The following is a 14,950-nucleotide window of genomic DNA, read 5'->3' as shown; positions in this document are numbered from 1 at the left end:
TTACCCAAGATTGACAGCGTGTCGGAGGCGGGACGTGCCGGGCGGGGGCTGCGAGGTGGCCCCGGCGGGAGATGGGCGGGGCGAGGCTGCCCCGGGGGTGGGGCGAGGTGGGCACGGCCTCCTCTCGCGGGCCAATGGGGCCGCGCTGCCCGGGGCGCGGGAGATTTGAACCGCGGCGACGGGTGGGCCTGGGAGCTGCGCGGCTCGGCGCCCACCGCCATGGGGGTCTCCGGCAGCGCCCCGGCCAGCCCCGCCGCCCCGCTCTGCCGCCCCTCGGCCCACGTCAGCGACCCCCGCTCCCCCAGCGCCGGCATCTTGCGCACCCCCATCGAGGTAGGCGCCCCCCCGCCGGCCGCCCGCCCGTCGGCCCTCGGCGGCCTGGGCCCACCGCCCCGACGTGTGCCCTCTCCTCAGGTGCTGAGCTCCCCGCTGGGCAGCCCGCAGGCCGGGCCCGCCGAGCCGCTGCCGGGCACCGGCCAGGGCCGGGACCCGCGCTCGCCCACGCCTGGCATCTTCCGCACGCCCGTGAGGACCCTGTCGAGCGGTGAGTGAGGCCGCCGCGGGAGGGCGGGGGGGGCGGCCCCGTGGGACCCGCTGCCTCACCCCCGGCCCGGCCCTACCTCCCTGGCAGGCAGCCTGGACAGCCTGGTGAAGCAGCTCAGCGAGGCCTTCGGCGTTGGGGCCGCGGCCCCGGGGCCGGCGCCGCCGGGAGAGGCCTGCCCCGCCGCGGAGTCGGCCAGGCGGAGCTCCCTGCCCGCCGGCGGCCCGTGGCTGCCCGCCTGCCTGGGGTCCGAGGCGGGCAGGCCGCCTTCTCCCAGCGCCGTCGCGGTCTGGCAGCCCCGCCTGGCCGGGCCTGGCTTCTCCTCGGGTAAGTGCTCGGTGCGGGGGTGGTGCCCGTGCCTCCCCCGGCCTGCCCGCTTACAGACACTCCCCGGCCCCCATCCCCCAGTGCCCCTGCCCGCCCCCGGGGCTCTGCGGCAGGCCCCCCGGGACTGCCGTTCTACCAGTTGGTGTTGAAAAGCAGCCCTTGCGACTCGCAGCCAACGCGAAGGGGTAAATGTACGGCTCTGAGAGGTAAATGGCAGCTCTTCCTCCCTGGGACGGGTTTGTGACTGGGGGGGCTGGGCCGGGGTACCTTCCCTCCGGGGAGCCAGGGTGGGGAGCACATCCAGGTGCTGACAGAGCTGGTGCCTCAGGGAGCTGGGACGCTTCAGCCTGGAGGGGAGTAGGCTCAGGGGAGACTTCACCAACACATGTAAATACCTGGAGGGAGAGCCAGGATCTTTCCAGTGGTGGGACCAGAGGCAATGGGCCCAAGTAGAACACAGGAGGCTCCATACGAACACCAGCAAACACGTTTTTTCCACTGTGAGGATGACTGAGAGGTTATGGAGTCTCTGTTCTTGGAGATGATCAAAAGCCATCAGGATGTGGTCCTGGAGGGCAGGTGGCCCTGCTAGAGTGAGGCAGGTTGGGCTAGATGTCCTCCAGAACTTACTTTGACCTCAGCCTTTCTGTGATCCCTGTACCTGGGAGCCCTGGGGTAACAGTCTCTGCTGTGCAGGCAAGCAAGCTAGGTCATAGAGGCCAAGAGGCATTTAAAATCAGGGACACTCTAGCCTTGTCATGACACACTGATGTGTTTCCTCCTGTTACTAGGGGGCAAGCCTGTAAGACGCAAAACCAACAACAAAATCATGGCAACATCTGGTGGAAATGGCCGTTCTCCCCTCAGCATCCTGCAAGATGATAATTCCCCCAGTGCTACTGCCCCTCGCCAGGTAAAGCTTAATGACTCGTACTGTGGGAGGGAGAATGGGCTGACACGCTACCCCCCCCCACCCCCAAATTCTCAGATTTCTGTATTTTGTAGGGCCCCAGTTTGGAACTGTAGCTTCCTAGGCCTGTAGAGCGTGGTGACTTCATGGTATTTTTCTGTTGGTCAGTCTTGCGCCTGGATGCCTCCAAGTCTCGTTCACTGTCTGTACCTCTGGCCTTACCGTGATGTTGCCTGCTTTGGTGCATGCTTCCCCTTTAGGCTCTAGAACAAAGTCCATCACTCCTAAACATTATTACAAGAGATCCAAAACTGAATGGCCTGAAAATGGGCTAGGTGTTTGACTGGGAATTGGCTAACCCTCAATTAACTTCTGTTTTACATCGAATGTTTGAGGGTTTTTTCTGCTTCTCTAGGGTAAGAGGCATGTGTTGGGAGAGAACCTTGGGGAGAAGAAGGAAGTGACAGTGGATCTGAGCAGGAGCCTCAAATCTGGGAACTGTGCTTGGAATGACTTGAACAAAGAGAACCAGCAGTGTCCTTTTGTGGAGAACTAGAGATTTCCTTTTCCAGGATCTTGCTGTAACTTGCTTCTATGTTTTGGGAGCCTTCTGGGGTGAGAAATCCTGCAACAGACTGAAACTCCAGACTTGAGGTTATTCTTGACTGTCCCTGTTGGGAAAAGAACGCTCTCCTGGCTTTGCATGTCTTATGTATAGTACAGGCTTTGGCTCTTCTGTTGTATATTGGCTGTATTGACTTACTGTGGAGTTCTTATCTGTAGCAAATAAATCTGTGTTGAACCTTTGCTGGCTGTATCTGTCCTGATAGGACAGTAGGTGACCTCCTCACACACACATTTGCCCAGTACAACGTTTTTGTTGGGGACAAGGGTACAGGAACAAATAATTCAGCCTTCCATTAGCCCTAAAACTCAGCTCTGTTCCCTGCCTGTAACACGCTGTGGTGGAGCTGTGCTGGGAGGGGTCTGACCTTGAACCTATGTGCTACAGAGTGGGCTGGGAAGCGGCAGCTCTGTGGGAGCCTGATGTATCTAGCGTAACTTCTGGAGTTCTGCACCTGTGCTGGACTGAAGCTAACATATGCAGAGGACTGTAGCCTGTTGCAAGGGTCTGGTACGGAGGGTGAGTTCTAAACCAAGATAAGATAGTATTGTCCATTAATATCTTGACCTTCTGTTAAGTTGCTACACCTTGTGGACCTTCAACTCTTCCTAGCAGAGCCTTGGCACCCCAGGATGTTGCTATGAGGCAGCAAGTGGCAGAGAGGCTGAATATAATGGCTGTGACCTGTAATTGAGCTCAAACCTCTCAGGTTTGCAAGGATGCATTTTTCAGCTCTCTGTTCCCACTCCTGGGCAGCAAGGCTTAGGGCTAACAGCCTCTCCTCAACTAAAATACAGGTGGGGAGTGCATTCCCCGGGGGGTTTTGAGGCAGAGCAGGGCCTGTGGGTGAGATGTTCTCTGGACAGGGCTAGCAGGCAGCGTTCATGGGAGCGGAGTTACGTTTGCAGTAGCTCATAGCAATGCTGGAAAGAACACAGCCTGCGGTGCTTATGTGAGCTTTCTTTATTTGCCTGGGCTATGAAGCTCTATAACAGGCTCAGAAAGAGGGGCTGATGGCTACTGGTTTAGACAGGGTCACCGCACAATGCAGGAGTGAGGCAAAAAGAGAAGGAACAGCAAGAAGCAGACAGTAAGTAAGAATAATATATTCCCTGGTACGCTGGCAAGTCTGAGGGCTACCTCTCCCCCATTTATGCATAGACAAGACTTTGAGCTAAGTCTTCCCCAATGGAAAATGAGCCCAATTTACATTAACTTTTTGTCTGAGGCTGCATAATAGAAATCTCAAGCCCAGTACCTCTCTGAGGTTGTCTGCAGGGCTATGGGACAGCTGCACAGAGAAGCTGGCTGGAGTTAAATCAGGGACAGAGCTTAGCCTGGGACAGAGGTGTTGGATGAAGGGTCCTCTGAAGGATGGCCATCAAGGTGGGTAGAGATGTTTGAAGGAAAATGCAGGGTGTCTGAACTGCACTGTAAAATCCTGAGACATAATGAACAATGTCTTGCAGGTCTTCAAGCCTGCACCAGGCTGGAAACTGCCGGTTAGAGGTGGAGAGAAGGGCCAGCGCATGTGCGCTCCTGCTCCCCAGCTCCCTCTGCTCCTGCTCCCCAGCCTCTCCTTTCCCTTTCACTCTGGGAGACCCCTACAAGTGACCTGTGTCTAGAGACAAGCGGGAGTGGTAGGTAGGCGTTTCTGTTGTGCTCAGCTGACGATGCTGCTTGCACGGGCTCAGGCTGCGGGCTGTGCTTCCGCTGCTTGTTCCCTCTCTGTCGCTGGCCTCAGTTCCAAACCTTGAGGAAGCTGTCCCAGGAGCCGGTGGCAACAGCCATGCCATCTGCTGTCACCCCCAGGCAGCTCACTCTGTTGTCGTGGCCAGAAAGGATTCCTACAAGGTGGGAAGAACAGAAGTCAGGAAAAGAAGTGGGGTCTGGGGAGACAAAAGGGTTAACTGTGCTGAGGACACACATTGTGTACCTGCTGTGTACCAACACCCCTGTGCATCACGCTGTGTGCCCATACCTGTTGGCTAATGAAAGCAAAGGTGCAGAAGGGGTTTTGTGTGGGGCATGAACAACTGCCTGTGGGGCCAGCCAAAGCACGCTGGTGGGAAGGGCTGGCTGCAGCCTTGCACCCTGGGGCACGGCAGGACTCAGCAGGGACACGTCCTTGCTAACACTGAGGAATAGCAATGCCATTGGGCTGTGCTATAGATTTTCAGAGGCGCTAGGGGCTACGTCTGAAAGAAAAACGGTGCTCAGGTGTAGTCTGTGTGTGAGCATCCCGGACTACCCAAAGATGATGGATGGAAGCCCAGGTCCACGCTCAGCTCAGTGCCCGGCTGCCGAGTGGCACTGTGAGTAGCTGGAAGCCACCGTCCAGGCTAGGAGAAAGTTAGGAAATACTACTGGTGCTTACGAGTTTTAACTAATAGGAACCTTAATGCTCTTTCCCCCCATGAAACAATGATGTTGTTTAAAGGCTTGGCTTCCTTAACATTAAAACCAATAATTCTACACAAAAGAGAGTTATACTAGCTCTGGTGTGCTCCTTGAGTGTGAGGAAGCTCTGCTGGGTTTCAGTCAGTACAGGGTGTGTCCCTCAGAAAAAAAATAAAATCCTTTTTCTTGCCTTGGTAGGGACGGAAGACTTTGCAGGGAACAAAAGAGGGACCTCAGGAGCCACTCACCCACACGCTCTGCTTTCAGGGAGTCCCAGATGTTGCAGTTGAAATCATCGTATCCAGCAAGCAAGAGGCGCCCGCTGCGGGAGAAGGCGACTGATGTGATTCCGCAGATAATGCTCTCATGAGAGTACACGATGAGCTCCTGGTCTGCTCGGAGGTCGAAGAGACGGCAGGTGGCATCATCTGAGCCGGTGCAGATGGCTTCACCGTTCGGGAAGAACTGAGGAGGGCACACGCCGGATTTTAATTAGGTTGTGCCTTACTGCCTTCCTCAAGTCTTCACCTCCCTGCTAACCACCAGGAAGCCATGGAGGTAGGAAAACCCAGTGGGACAAGCCACTGGATCATAACATTTCAGTCTGCTGAAAGGGGAGACTGATGCTTCTCCTCAGACCCAGTAAACCCTGTCTACCTCAAGAAAGCCAGTGACCTAGGGGTTAGACCTACTGCAAGATGGCCTAGTGCTCGGGGAAGGTTTATTGTCTCTTTAGCTCCAGCTGTTAGTTTGGGGCTTGACAAGTGTCCCCCCGTTGTCCCCCGATGGGGTCTGGCATGATTCAGAGCTGAGAGCTTGCCTCTGTTCGATCCTTACAACCCAGCCTTCTCACACCTTTTCCGTGTCCTGTGCTCTGAGGAGCAAAAAGAGTCTGCTCAGGAGCAGGTACGGCAGAAAACCATAGGGCTGGCAGGGTGGCCAGGGGACAGGTGGGAAAAGCTGTGTTGACTGAAGGTGGTGGAGGGGGGCTGAAGCAGCAGACATTGCAGGAAGCTGGCAGGCTCATTTGGCTCCCTGTGCTGCATCAAACCAGCACGTTTCTTGTCCTGCCACCTCTAGGGCTCCCAGTCTGGATCCCTGCCGCCGAGGAGGACAGTGCCCCCAGATGCCTGTGCTGCCCTCTGTGGAGATTTCACCCTATGATCCCAAGTTCCCAACTCTGCTGCCCGGAGCTGACTAAGACTGAGTTAGGGATTCCTGCTGCCTGGCTTGCAGCTTGCGGCAGGGCTCCTGGAGCGTGGCTCCCGCTGGGAACAAAGCTGCACCAGCTCCCGTGTCAGGGCGCTGAGCCCCGCAGACCACGGTGCGCGGGCCATGGCCAAGCAGTGCTTTGAGTCAGACCTGGGTGCTCTGGTGCCTGGGAAGAGCCAGCCTCCCAACTTCGGGGAGCTCAGGCCCTCCCCGCTTCAGGCTGGATCATAGGGCCAGGGTCTCCCAAGACCCTCGCTCCCCACGTGACTGTGACTTCTTCCAACCTTGCCCTCAGACCCTGTTTCGGAGCTGGTCTACCCTCCGTTTCCCTTGCCCGCCCAGCATGCGGACAGCATACGTACGCAGATGGCGTTGATATCGGACTCGTGCCCTGAGAAGGTCTGGCGGCAGGTGCCCTCCCGCACGTCCCACAGTTTGGCAGTAGCATCGCAAGCCCCAGAGATGAAGAGTTTGAAGTCCGGGGAGACGGCCAGGCTCATGCAGTCTCCAGTGTGACCCATGAACACAGTCTTCTGCTGCCCCGTCTCAATGTCCCAGAGCGCGCTGTGGGGAAGGAGAGGATCAGAGCCAGGCCAGGCAGAGCAAACCTGCCACTGGGCTGAGACCTGTCCCCCCCGGCAAGAGGAGAGGAGCCGGGGCCTGGGTACAGCACGGGGAGAAGGGGGAGCAGGGCAGAGCATCGCTGTGTCAGCTGGGAGCAGCAGGCGGCACCTGCTCGGCTGCTGCTGCTGTTTCCTCTGCTATAGCAGAGGCAGGCTGAGGCTGCGGGTGTGTTGGTTTGGCTGCGTTCCCGTAACCCCTACAACTGAAGGGAATGTTGAGAGAAGGTAAGAGGGACCTGCAGGCGAATGGCTGAAGAAGGTTCTGCCATGACCCGCGCCCGTAGGATGCACGGGCTGTGCTTGCTGGGATCCCACATGGCAGCCAGGCAAATGAGCCCCGTTAAGCCTGATCTTTGATGGAAGCGCCACATCCATCCTGACCCGTCGTTAGCCAAGAGGTTCTTCCAAAGGAGGTGCTGGGGTTGGGGTGTGGGTAAGGGCAGCGCTCGGAGTCCCAGCACCGTGAAAGCCAGGAGCCAAAGGTTCCAGGCACTGGCTCTGCGGGTGTCCCTTGCACAGTGGTCAAGACCTGAGATGTGGAACTCGTACGTGGGCTCCACATAAATCTGTGATGTTTTCTGTCCCGGGGTAAGTGACTCTGTGCTTTGTGAGAGCTGACAACGTGGTCCCTACTGCTCCACCCACAGACCCGCGTCTTGACCTGGCCTCAGCTGGGAGAAGAAGCCCCTGTTCTGCCATGGGAGGAAGAACAGATCCAGCTGCCTGAGGTGCTCGCTGCGGCCTCCCCGTGCAGAAGCAACTCGTCCTTAGCAGCGGCGTGCTGCAGAGCGAGAGGACTGTGCCTGCTGCTGCGCCTCCGCGAGCCGGGGGTCATGTCACCGGGATGCAGAAGATAACACTCACCATGTGGTATCTCCGGAGCTAGTCACAATATTGTTATCATCAAGAAATCGGCAGCAGGAGAGGTAACCTGGGAAGCGGGAACAAGCAGATGTGAGGAACGGGGCAGGGCTGGAAGAAGGAGGCTCGGAAGCAGAGGGTGCGCGGGCTGTTGGCAGGCAACGCACACCTGTATGGGCCGAGAGCTCCCTGCTCACTTTGACGTTGCCTTCACGAGTCTTGAGGTTGTAGATGGAGCACATGTTGTCGAGGCCCCCGCAGGCCACAAAATTGCCTGAGGGGGCATAGGCACAGGTCATGACCCAGGACGAACGCAAAGGGATGGCATGAACCTGGGAGGACAAGAAAGCACGTTGGGACTCTGGCAGCAGAGAGGGTGGGGCAGGGGTGCCAGCTCCCAGGGGACCCCCTCCAGCACCCCGCTGCTGACGCCCACCTTGTTAGTTGTGTACGTGTCCCACACAATCAGCTTCCCATCTTGTGAGGCACTGACCAGAAGTCTGCAAGAGAGGAACAAGATGCTGTTAGCAGCTCTCTTCTCATCAGAGCCTCCTGGCCCCTCGCACCCCTGTGCTGCTGCCCCACCGGTCAGCAACACCTTTCTCACTTGGAGTCTGTGGACCAGTGCATGGCGTAGATCTTGGCCAGGTGCCCACGCAGGGTCCTTCGGGTCCGCATCTGGATGCGGCCAACAACCTCCATTCCAGACACAATCTGAGGAAAGAGCCGGGGGAGAGAAAGAATTAACCTTGGACTGGCAGGAGCTTTACTGTGCCCCACATCTCTGCCCCCTAACTCCACTTCCCAACTGGAGAGAGTTCCCCTGGCAGTGGTGCTAGCTGACCCCCCCCACGGTCACTGCCCAGCCCGCCCTGCCCCTCACCTGAGCGAGCGTTGTGTCTGCACACGCTTTCCGGGCATCCTGGAGAAGAGACAAGAGCAGATGAGACACAAAAAAGCTGCGTGTTGCAGTCAATGGCAAGCGAACTTCAGGGGCGTAGCCTGGGGGCTGCTAGAAGTAGGAACTGTGGCTCCACCGTGTTTGGACTGTGGCCAACATGGGGGCTCCTGGTCTGTGACTAGGGCACCTGGGCACCACTCAGACATGGGGAAGGTGAGCCAAAAGCTGCCCAGCAGCCAGTTCCCCATGCCTCACCCTTTCTATGGATCCTCCTGTCTGGCAGAACACCAGACGGGGGGGTCCTGGGGACACACTGCACTCTTTGTCCCCCTGCAGACACGACACCAGTGGCCGCTTCTTACCAGTGCCCGCTCTTCTCTTCCTTCCCCTCCCACTGCTCCCCCACCCCCAGCGAAGATCTCCATTGGCACTTAAAGGGCTGTGCAGAACTGCAGAGGGCTCCAAGGATGTAGGTGGAGAAAGATCAGCTCCCAGGTCGTGGCCAAGGAGGAAAGCCTGGGCACGGGCGGGGGTAGACGCTCTCTCAGCAGTTTCATGACTGTTGCCAGCATTACCGCAATCTGCTTCTTCAGCTGCTCAGCCTCCTGCTTCATCTGTTCCATTTCCCCCATCTTTCTGACCTAGGGGTGGCTCCTCCACGTGGGGCAGCCTTGGTTCTGGGGAGACAAACCAAAGGAAGAGGAGTGAGGTGGGAAGGGCACTAATACAGCTGCTCAGTTATGCAGACATAGGCATCTCTGATAAAGGCTTGAAGCGCTTTAAGCTATTCAATAACCAGCTATTAAATAGCTGATTAAGGCTTGGTAATGTCATGCTGTAGCTGGTCAAAACCCTCAGCACTGGGGAAGATCGTACCGGGCCTGATCAAAGGTCCATTTAGGTTTGGATCCTGCTTACACGTACCCTGGGAAGCTGAAGACCTCCAGAGCCTCTTGCTGAGATTCTGGCCACACTTGTTACTTCATCTCTTTATTTTTCAATCTCCCTATTCCAATTCCTAGCAAATCCCTGGGTCATCTTCATTGGCTTCTCCCTGTCCATGGCCAAGCTGTCCATCTCTGCTCTGGGAGGAGGAAACATGGCAGGGGGAGCCCAGTGACTATTTCCTATGATTTGTCCTAGGCAAAGCATCACCAGGCAGTGCCTACTGCCTCTTCGACCATCAAGGAAATCTGAGGGCTGCTGAGGTGCTCTGTCAGGGTTCCCTTCATGTTTCTCATTTAAAAAAAAAAAAAAAAAAAAAAAGGAAAAAAGAAGTGGATGTCTAGGGAAGGATCTAAGAACATAACCAGGTAATGGTGCTTCAGCTTTCCTGGCCCCAGCTTTTCACTGACGTCCAAAGCCAGAGGCAGTGTTACTATATGCAAGTCCTTGATGGACTTTTCCTCTGTGCATTCATCCACACAGCTTTTGTGCCCATGTCAAAGTTTAGCATCCTCGATGCCCCATGGTGGTGACTTCCACAGCTTAGTGGCAGCTCTGCAGAGAAGTTCCTGTTTCTGTTACTCCCAAATGGCACTAGTTCCACTTGGTGGTCCCTAGCTTCTGAGGGGGAAGAAAGGGCAAATGACTGGTCTGTACTCATCCTAGCATTGTGCAGTATTTTACCAATCTTTGTCATATCCATCCTCATCCATCTCTTTTCCAGACCGCAGACCACACTTAGTTATTCCTCCCATGTAAGCCATTATATTCTACTACCTCTGTTGTTCTCTAAGCCCTTTTGACTTGTTTATAGAGTATAGATGATATGTTTTTGTGGAGAGAGCAGTGAACCAGAACTGTAATCCATATTCAAGATACAGGTGCACCATACGATTATACAGCATCTCTGTTTTTGTTCTCTTTTTTCTCATTACATACACTTAAAGCGTCACTAGTGATTCTGGCTTCTCCCACTCCTGTAGACAGATCTGGTCTTTCATTGCTTCAATCCTTCTCCCAGGTAGGTGTGAGTGTCCAGATGTGCTCCAGGTGTTGTTCTTCATTAAAACCAGCGCTTTGCCCCAAGGCCAAGAAATGCTCCAGCAGCTTCTGCAGAATTTCTCCTAGTCCCTGTGGGTCATGTCGCCTCCATCCCCTCTGGCCTTTTTGCTCAAAGGCTTCGTTTCCTCCAGCCAAGAGGGCTCTGGGTCCTTCCATGCTAGGGGCAATCACAGGCAGATCGCTCCCAGGCCCCACCTTTGCTTGCTGCTTTGTAGAGCAATTTGGGTTTCCCTCCAGGACCCCTTCCCCTTAGCATCCCCGTGGCCTCCAGGCAGAGCGAGCTCCTGCTTGGTCAGTGACTCCTGTGGCGTGGCTTTGTGTGTAGCAAAGGACTGGGAGACACAGGTTCCCCCTGGGCCCTGGGAGGCAGAGCTTGCTGCAGGGGGAGGCTAGTTCAGGCTGTACTTTGCAGGGGAAGAGCAGTACCTGCTGCCTGCCAGCCTGGACGGAGCCGCAGCGCTGCTGCCTCCTCCTTGCCCCCTGCCCATGGGCTAGACCCGGTGCTGGCCTGGTCTGCTGGCCCCTGCACGTGGTGAGGGACCTGCAGGGGAGCCCGGGGAATACCAGAGCCCACAGGCATGTGCCACAGTAGTGGCCTGGGGCTGCCAGCCTCGGCTATGCAGAAGGATGAGGACAGACCAGCACCTGAGCTGGGCCCTTTACACTTTTTTTCCCTTCTCTTGTTTTGGCAGAACAGTGATGACCATCGTTCCTAGCAAGGCTGTGCCTGGCTGGGCGATGCTGGCCATGAAAGCTGCCTGCCTGAGCTTCTCCATCTCTCAGCTGACCAACAGAGTGGGGAGATGCTGGGGAGGCCTGGCAGCTTTCAGCAGGAGGCTGCATGCCCTCCTCACCCTGTGGCACGTACCCCTGGTTTCGGTGCACAGTCAAGCTGTGGAGACCACGTCCCGCTCCGGTCACTGCCTACCAGCATGCCAAGCAGCAGCTCTGAACTTCCAGCCACCCTGCGGAGACCAGCCCTACCGCTGTGGTCACACCTTCCCCTTTCTCAGTTTTCCCTAGGACTGATCCTACCTCCCCTCCATCAGCCATGGGCGTCAGATCGCCTTTTCCTGCAGGGCCACCTCTTCCCTCCAGCCCTCTCCTTCCAGTCTCCTCAGCTCAGTCCCCAGGCTGTTCTTTCACGTTTGGCCATCTGAGACCACTGTCCTTCCAGCCACCCTACTCTGTCTCTGTGGACTTCTGTTTCTGCCCACCCAGACCTGCGTGGAGATGGAAGCCTCACTCTCTCTTCCAGCTGCTGCCCCAGGTGAAGCCAGCTGCACATGTCCTCCTTGTTACCAATCAGACCCCCAGTCTTCCTGGCAGCTCTCCTCCTGGTTTTTCACTATTCTCTTCCCTTCCCTGAGTGTTTCTTTCTCAACTCTGGCCCTAGCACGGCAGCAATGGTTCCCAGGTGCCTGCTCGGTGAAGTTGCACAACCAGATGAGGGGCTTTCGGAGCCGGCAGGCAGATCAAATGGCAGGAGCACAATGTCGGGGACGGATAAAAAGGGCTAAATATAGAGAAGGTGCAGCTCAGGTTCAGGACTCTGTCCGAACCTTTAAATCCCTTAGAGGCAACACTCTAAATGAAGTTGGGAATTGTTCTCATCCTCAGAAGGACAAGGAGCCACAGATAAGTGATAATAATAGCTCCAGCTTCGCCTGTCGCCTCCACCAGGCATGTCCCAGTGCAATTTGTGGAGAGTGAGTTACCTGGTCCCCAGTGGAGAGCAGTGCCTCCCAGGAGGACCACGGCGGGCATGCAAAAGAGCAGCTCATCATGGCCATGTAAATTTAGGACAGGAAATGGGGGAACCAAATGTGGAGGAACAGAGGAAAGGGGAATGGACTTTGGGAGTCTGGCCAAGGCATATTCCTGCTGTGACCAGCGGAGCCTTAGGGATACACATTTCTTGTGGATCCACGGATCAGCTCACAGTTGCTCGTGGTAGTGCCCCAGCCTGGTTTTAATGGGAAAGGCTTATAACTGGTGCATGCTCAGTGCTTTCTGGAAGCAAGGGCTCTTCCAGGTGGATGCTACGCAGTAGAGGAAACCAGTCCTTAGGTACCTTTGCAAAAGCAATTCACCACCACAAGCCCAGCACTGCAAAGAGCTACTGACAGGAGGACCCTGGCACCAGCACCAGTCTAGAGTTGTGCGTCCTACGAGCATCACTGAGGAGCATGGCGCAGCCAGAGCCTGGGCTTAGTCGGTTCACGCCAGCCCTCTTCTGAGCTCTGCCTGGTCTGAGCTCACCCAAGTTCACAGTTCTTGGCTTTTGAGACCATGTTTCATTTCTTCTGCTCTCCAACATGACAGTTCTTCCCCCTCCTGCCTTTTCTGACAAACTTTCTGGAGGCACCTGCTGTAGCATTCCTGCCTATGGGCAACCAGAGCCCTCCCGACCCCCCGGGTGTCTGCCCATGGCAGACCCAGCGCCTTTACTGCAGTGTGAGCCCGAGGGGGACCTGGGATCATCTGCCTTCTGCCTTTTGCTGCCACACAGTGACTTTCCAGGGCAGTGGCTGTCCCCCTTGCCCCATGCCATGGCAGGGGCCCAGCCCACCCCAGGGACTATCTTACCAAGCCACCTTGTAGGGACTGGGAGGCAAGTGGTGGGTGGGAACAAAGCCAGGGTGAAGCCCTTTATTTCCTATCCTCCAGGTAGCTTCCCACGCACGGGGGAGGGAGTGACCCCCCTGTGGGATACAAGGAGAGGGCTGGAAATAGAAAAGGGAAAGAAAGGTGCAGGAGGGAGGACAGAGTATTAATAGGCAGCATCCTTGGGTCTCTGTAATCCCTAGCTGGCTTCATATGTTTGCCCTGGTCACCCTGGGCTCCTTGCAGAGCCGGATACAGAGATGATCCCCCTCTCCTGCGACGGAGATCAAAGGCCAAGGTAAAATTATCCTGCTCTGCTCCTTGCTTTCTGAGGGCACCTTCTCCATCCAGAAAAGGAGCCAGCTGTGGAGGGGTGTGCACAGGGGCACACCAGGAGTGCGGGACTGTGCCTGGTCCCACAGGGGAGGCGTTACCCTCCTCTTCCAGTCTGGGGAGATTTACCTGCCAAGGATTGAACCAGCAACCCCATCCCAGTCCAAAGCCCCTCATCATTGTAAAGACATCTCAGCGCTAACCCCAATTCCTTCCTCACCGCTATCTTGCCTCCCCCATCCCCTGATGGGATCAGCCCTCGTACAAAGGCTTCCCGTAGGCTCACACCAAGAAACTCAGGGTCCCAAGCACCAGGCTCACCAAGGTGACCTGAGGTACCACAACAAGGCAGCATCCTTACCAGGATCCGTAGAGCGAGGTGTGCTGCAGTCCCCCCTGGATGGGACCCTCACAGCCTTCCTCCCCAGCCAAGAACAGCTCCCCGCCAGCCAGAAGCCCCTCGTCCCTGCGTGGCCTCCAATCAGTCCTGTCCGTCCACCCGGCGAGTCCCTTGCTCCCTCTCTGCTCCTCAGCCTCTCCCAGGACTGATCTCCCCATGGGGAGCTGGAAGGCTGTGGACGGGAGGGGTTGGGGGAGGGCTGATTCCAGGAGCAGCGTCAGGCAAATTAAATCAGACACCAGAGACTTGGGGAAATCGGATTGGGACGTAATGCAAAGCAGGTGGATGGGGAGGGGTGAAAAAAAAAGAGTAGCACGCTGCTCCTGAAGGGAAAGAAACCATCACAGTTGGATTTGACTCACTCTGTTTATATCAGCAACAAACTAATAAAGCGAAGATTAGCCAGAACAGGCTAGGATTATCAGCCACTGGGGCAGGGCTTGCTGCACCTCACAGTCCACAGGAATTCCTGTTTTCCTGGGGACAGCATGCCACTCGTGTCCTGGGCAGAGCGGGAAGAGGGATGGTGCTACCCACGGTGGCTCTGCCGAGGGAAAACCAGTGGCAGAGCCGGGGTCACACCCCCCGCAGCAACAAACTGGGCTCTGCATGGGGGAAACAGAACTGGGCACAGGGGCCAGGGGTGGCAAAAGATTTGGTGGCATGCCTTTTGGCAGCCACTTTAGTGGGATGCTCTGAGGGGATTATCTTGGCCTCAATCTCTTTTAATCTCTCCCACGGCTTTGGCCCAAGCCCGAGATAAATACCTTTTAACGGATCTCATCTGACGTCAGGAGGCCATCAGTCTAATCACCCCAGCCACCTTTGGGCAAAGCAAGCCAGAGATGTGGACAGTGACCCCTCACCCAACACATCCTCGTCAAGCAGGAACTGTCCAGCACCCCCACGTAAATCATCAGGATGGACCCATGAGCACTGGGATGTGATGGACCTCTCGCCAGGGACAGGGAATTTGAAATGCACCCATCAAATTGCCTTTTTCTGCCGTGACCCTGGGGAGGACAGGGGCCAAAAAGGGTTGCCAATGCAGACTTCCCAAGCTTGCGCGTTAAGGAAGCGCTGGGAAAAAGGAAGCACTGAGGAAAGACTTCCCTTTCCATGGAGCAGGGGCCCTGTGCCAACAGTGACGAGGGGAATCATTCACCCACCTCTTATACCACTGGCCCTGACCCTACAGATTTC

At 56.4% G+C, this 14,950-nt stretch overlaps 2 protein-coding genes across 2 annotated transcripts; one reads left to right on the top strand and one right to left on the bottom strand.

The window, feature by feature from the left end:
• The first annotated feature begins 145 nt into the window (after nt 1-145).
• On the top strand, nt 146-2,585 carry CDCA3 (cell division cycle associated 3). Its single transcript, XM_055808757.1, has 5 exons — nt 146-333; nt 415-544; nt 632-868; nt 1,660-1,781; nt 2,194-2,585. Exons 1-5 carry the CDS (start codon nt 220-222, stop codon nt 2,332-2,334), a joined length of 744 nt encoding a protein of 247 aa, XP_055664732.1. The 5' UTR covers nt 146-219; the 3' UTR covers nt 2,335-2,585.
• A 763-nt stretch (nt 2,586-3,348) lies between these two features.
• GNB3 (G protein subunit beta 3) lies at nt 3,349-14,215 on the bottom strand. The gene is made up of 10 exons (XM_005235358.4): nt 13,709-14,215; nt 8,976-9,077; nt 8,383-8,421; nt 8,107-8,213; nt 7,936-7,999; nt 7,669-7,831; nt 7,503-7,569; nt 6,378-6,579; nt 5,052-5,268; nt 3,349-4,250 (listed from the first exon to the last, which is right to left on the bottom strand). Exons 2-10 carry the CDS (start codon nt 9,030-9,032, stop codon nt 4,144-4,146), a joined length of 1,023 nt encoding a protein of 340 aa, XP_005235415.1. The 5' UTR covers nt 9,033-9,077; nt 13,709-14,215; the 3' UTR covers nt 3,349-4,143.
• Nucleotides 14,216-14,950: the final 735 nt, after the last annotated feature.

The sequence above is a fragment of the Falco peregrinus genome, chromosome 6 (assembly GCF_023634155.1).
Source record: "Falco peregrinus isolate bFalPer1 chromosome 6, bFalPer1.pri, whole genome shotgun sequence".
NCBI lineage: Eukaryota > Metazoa > Chordata > Aves > Falconiformes > Falconidae > Falco > Falco peregrinus.
Note: the sequence above shows the minus strand (reverse complement) of the source record. Positions and strands in the feature narration are given on the sequence as shown.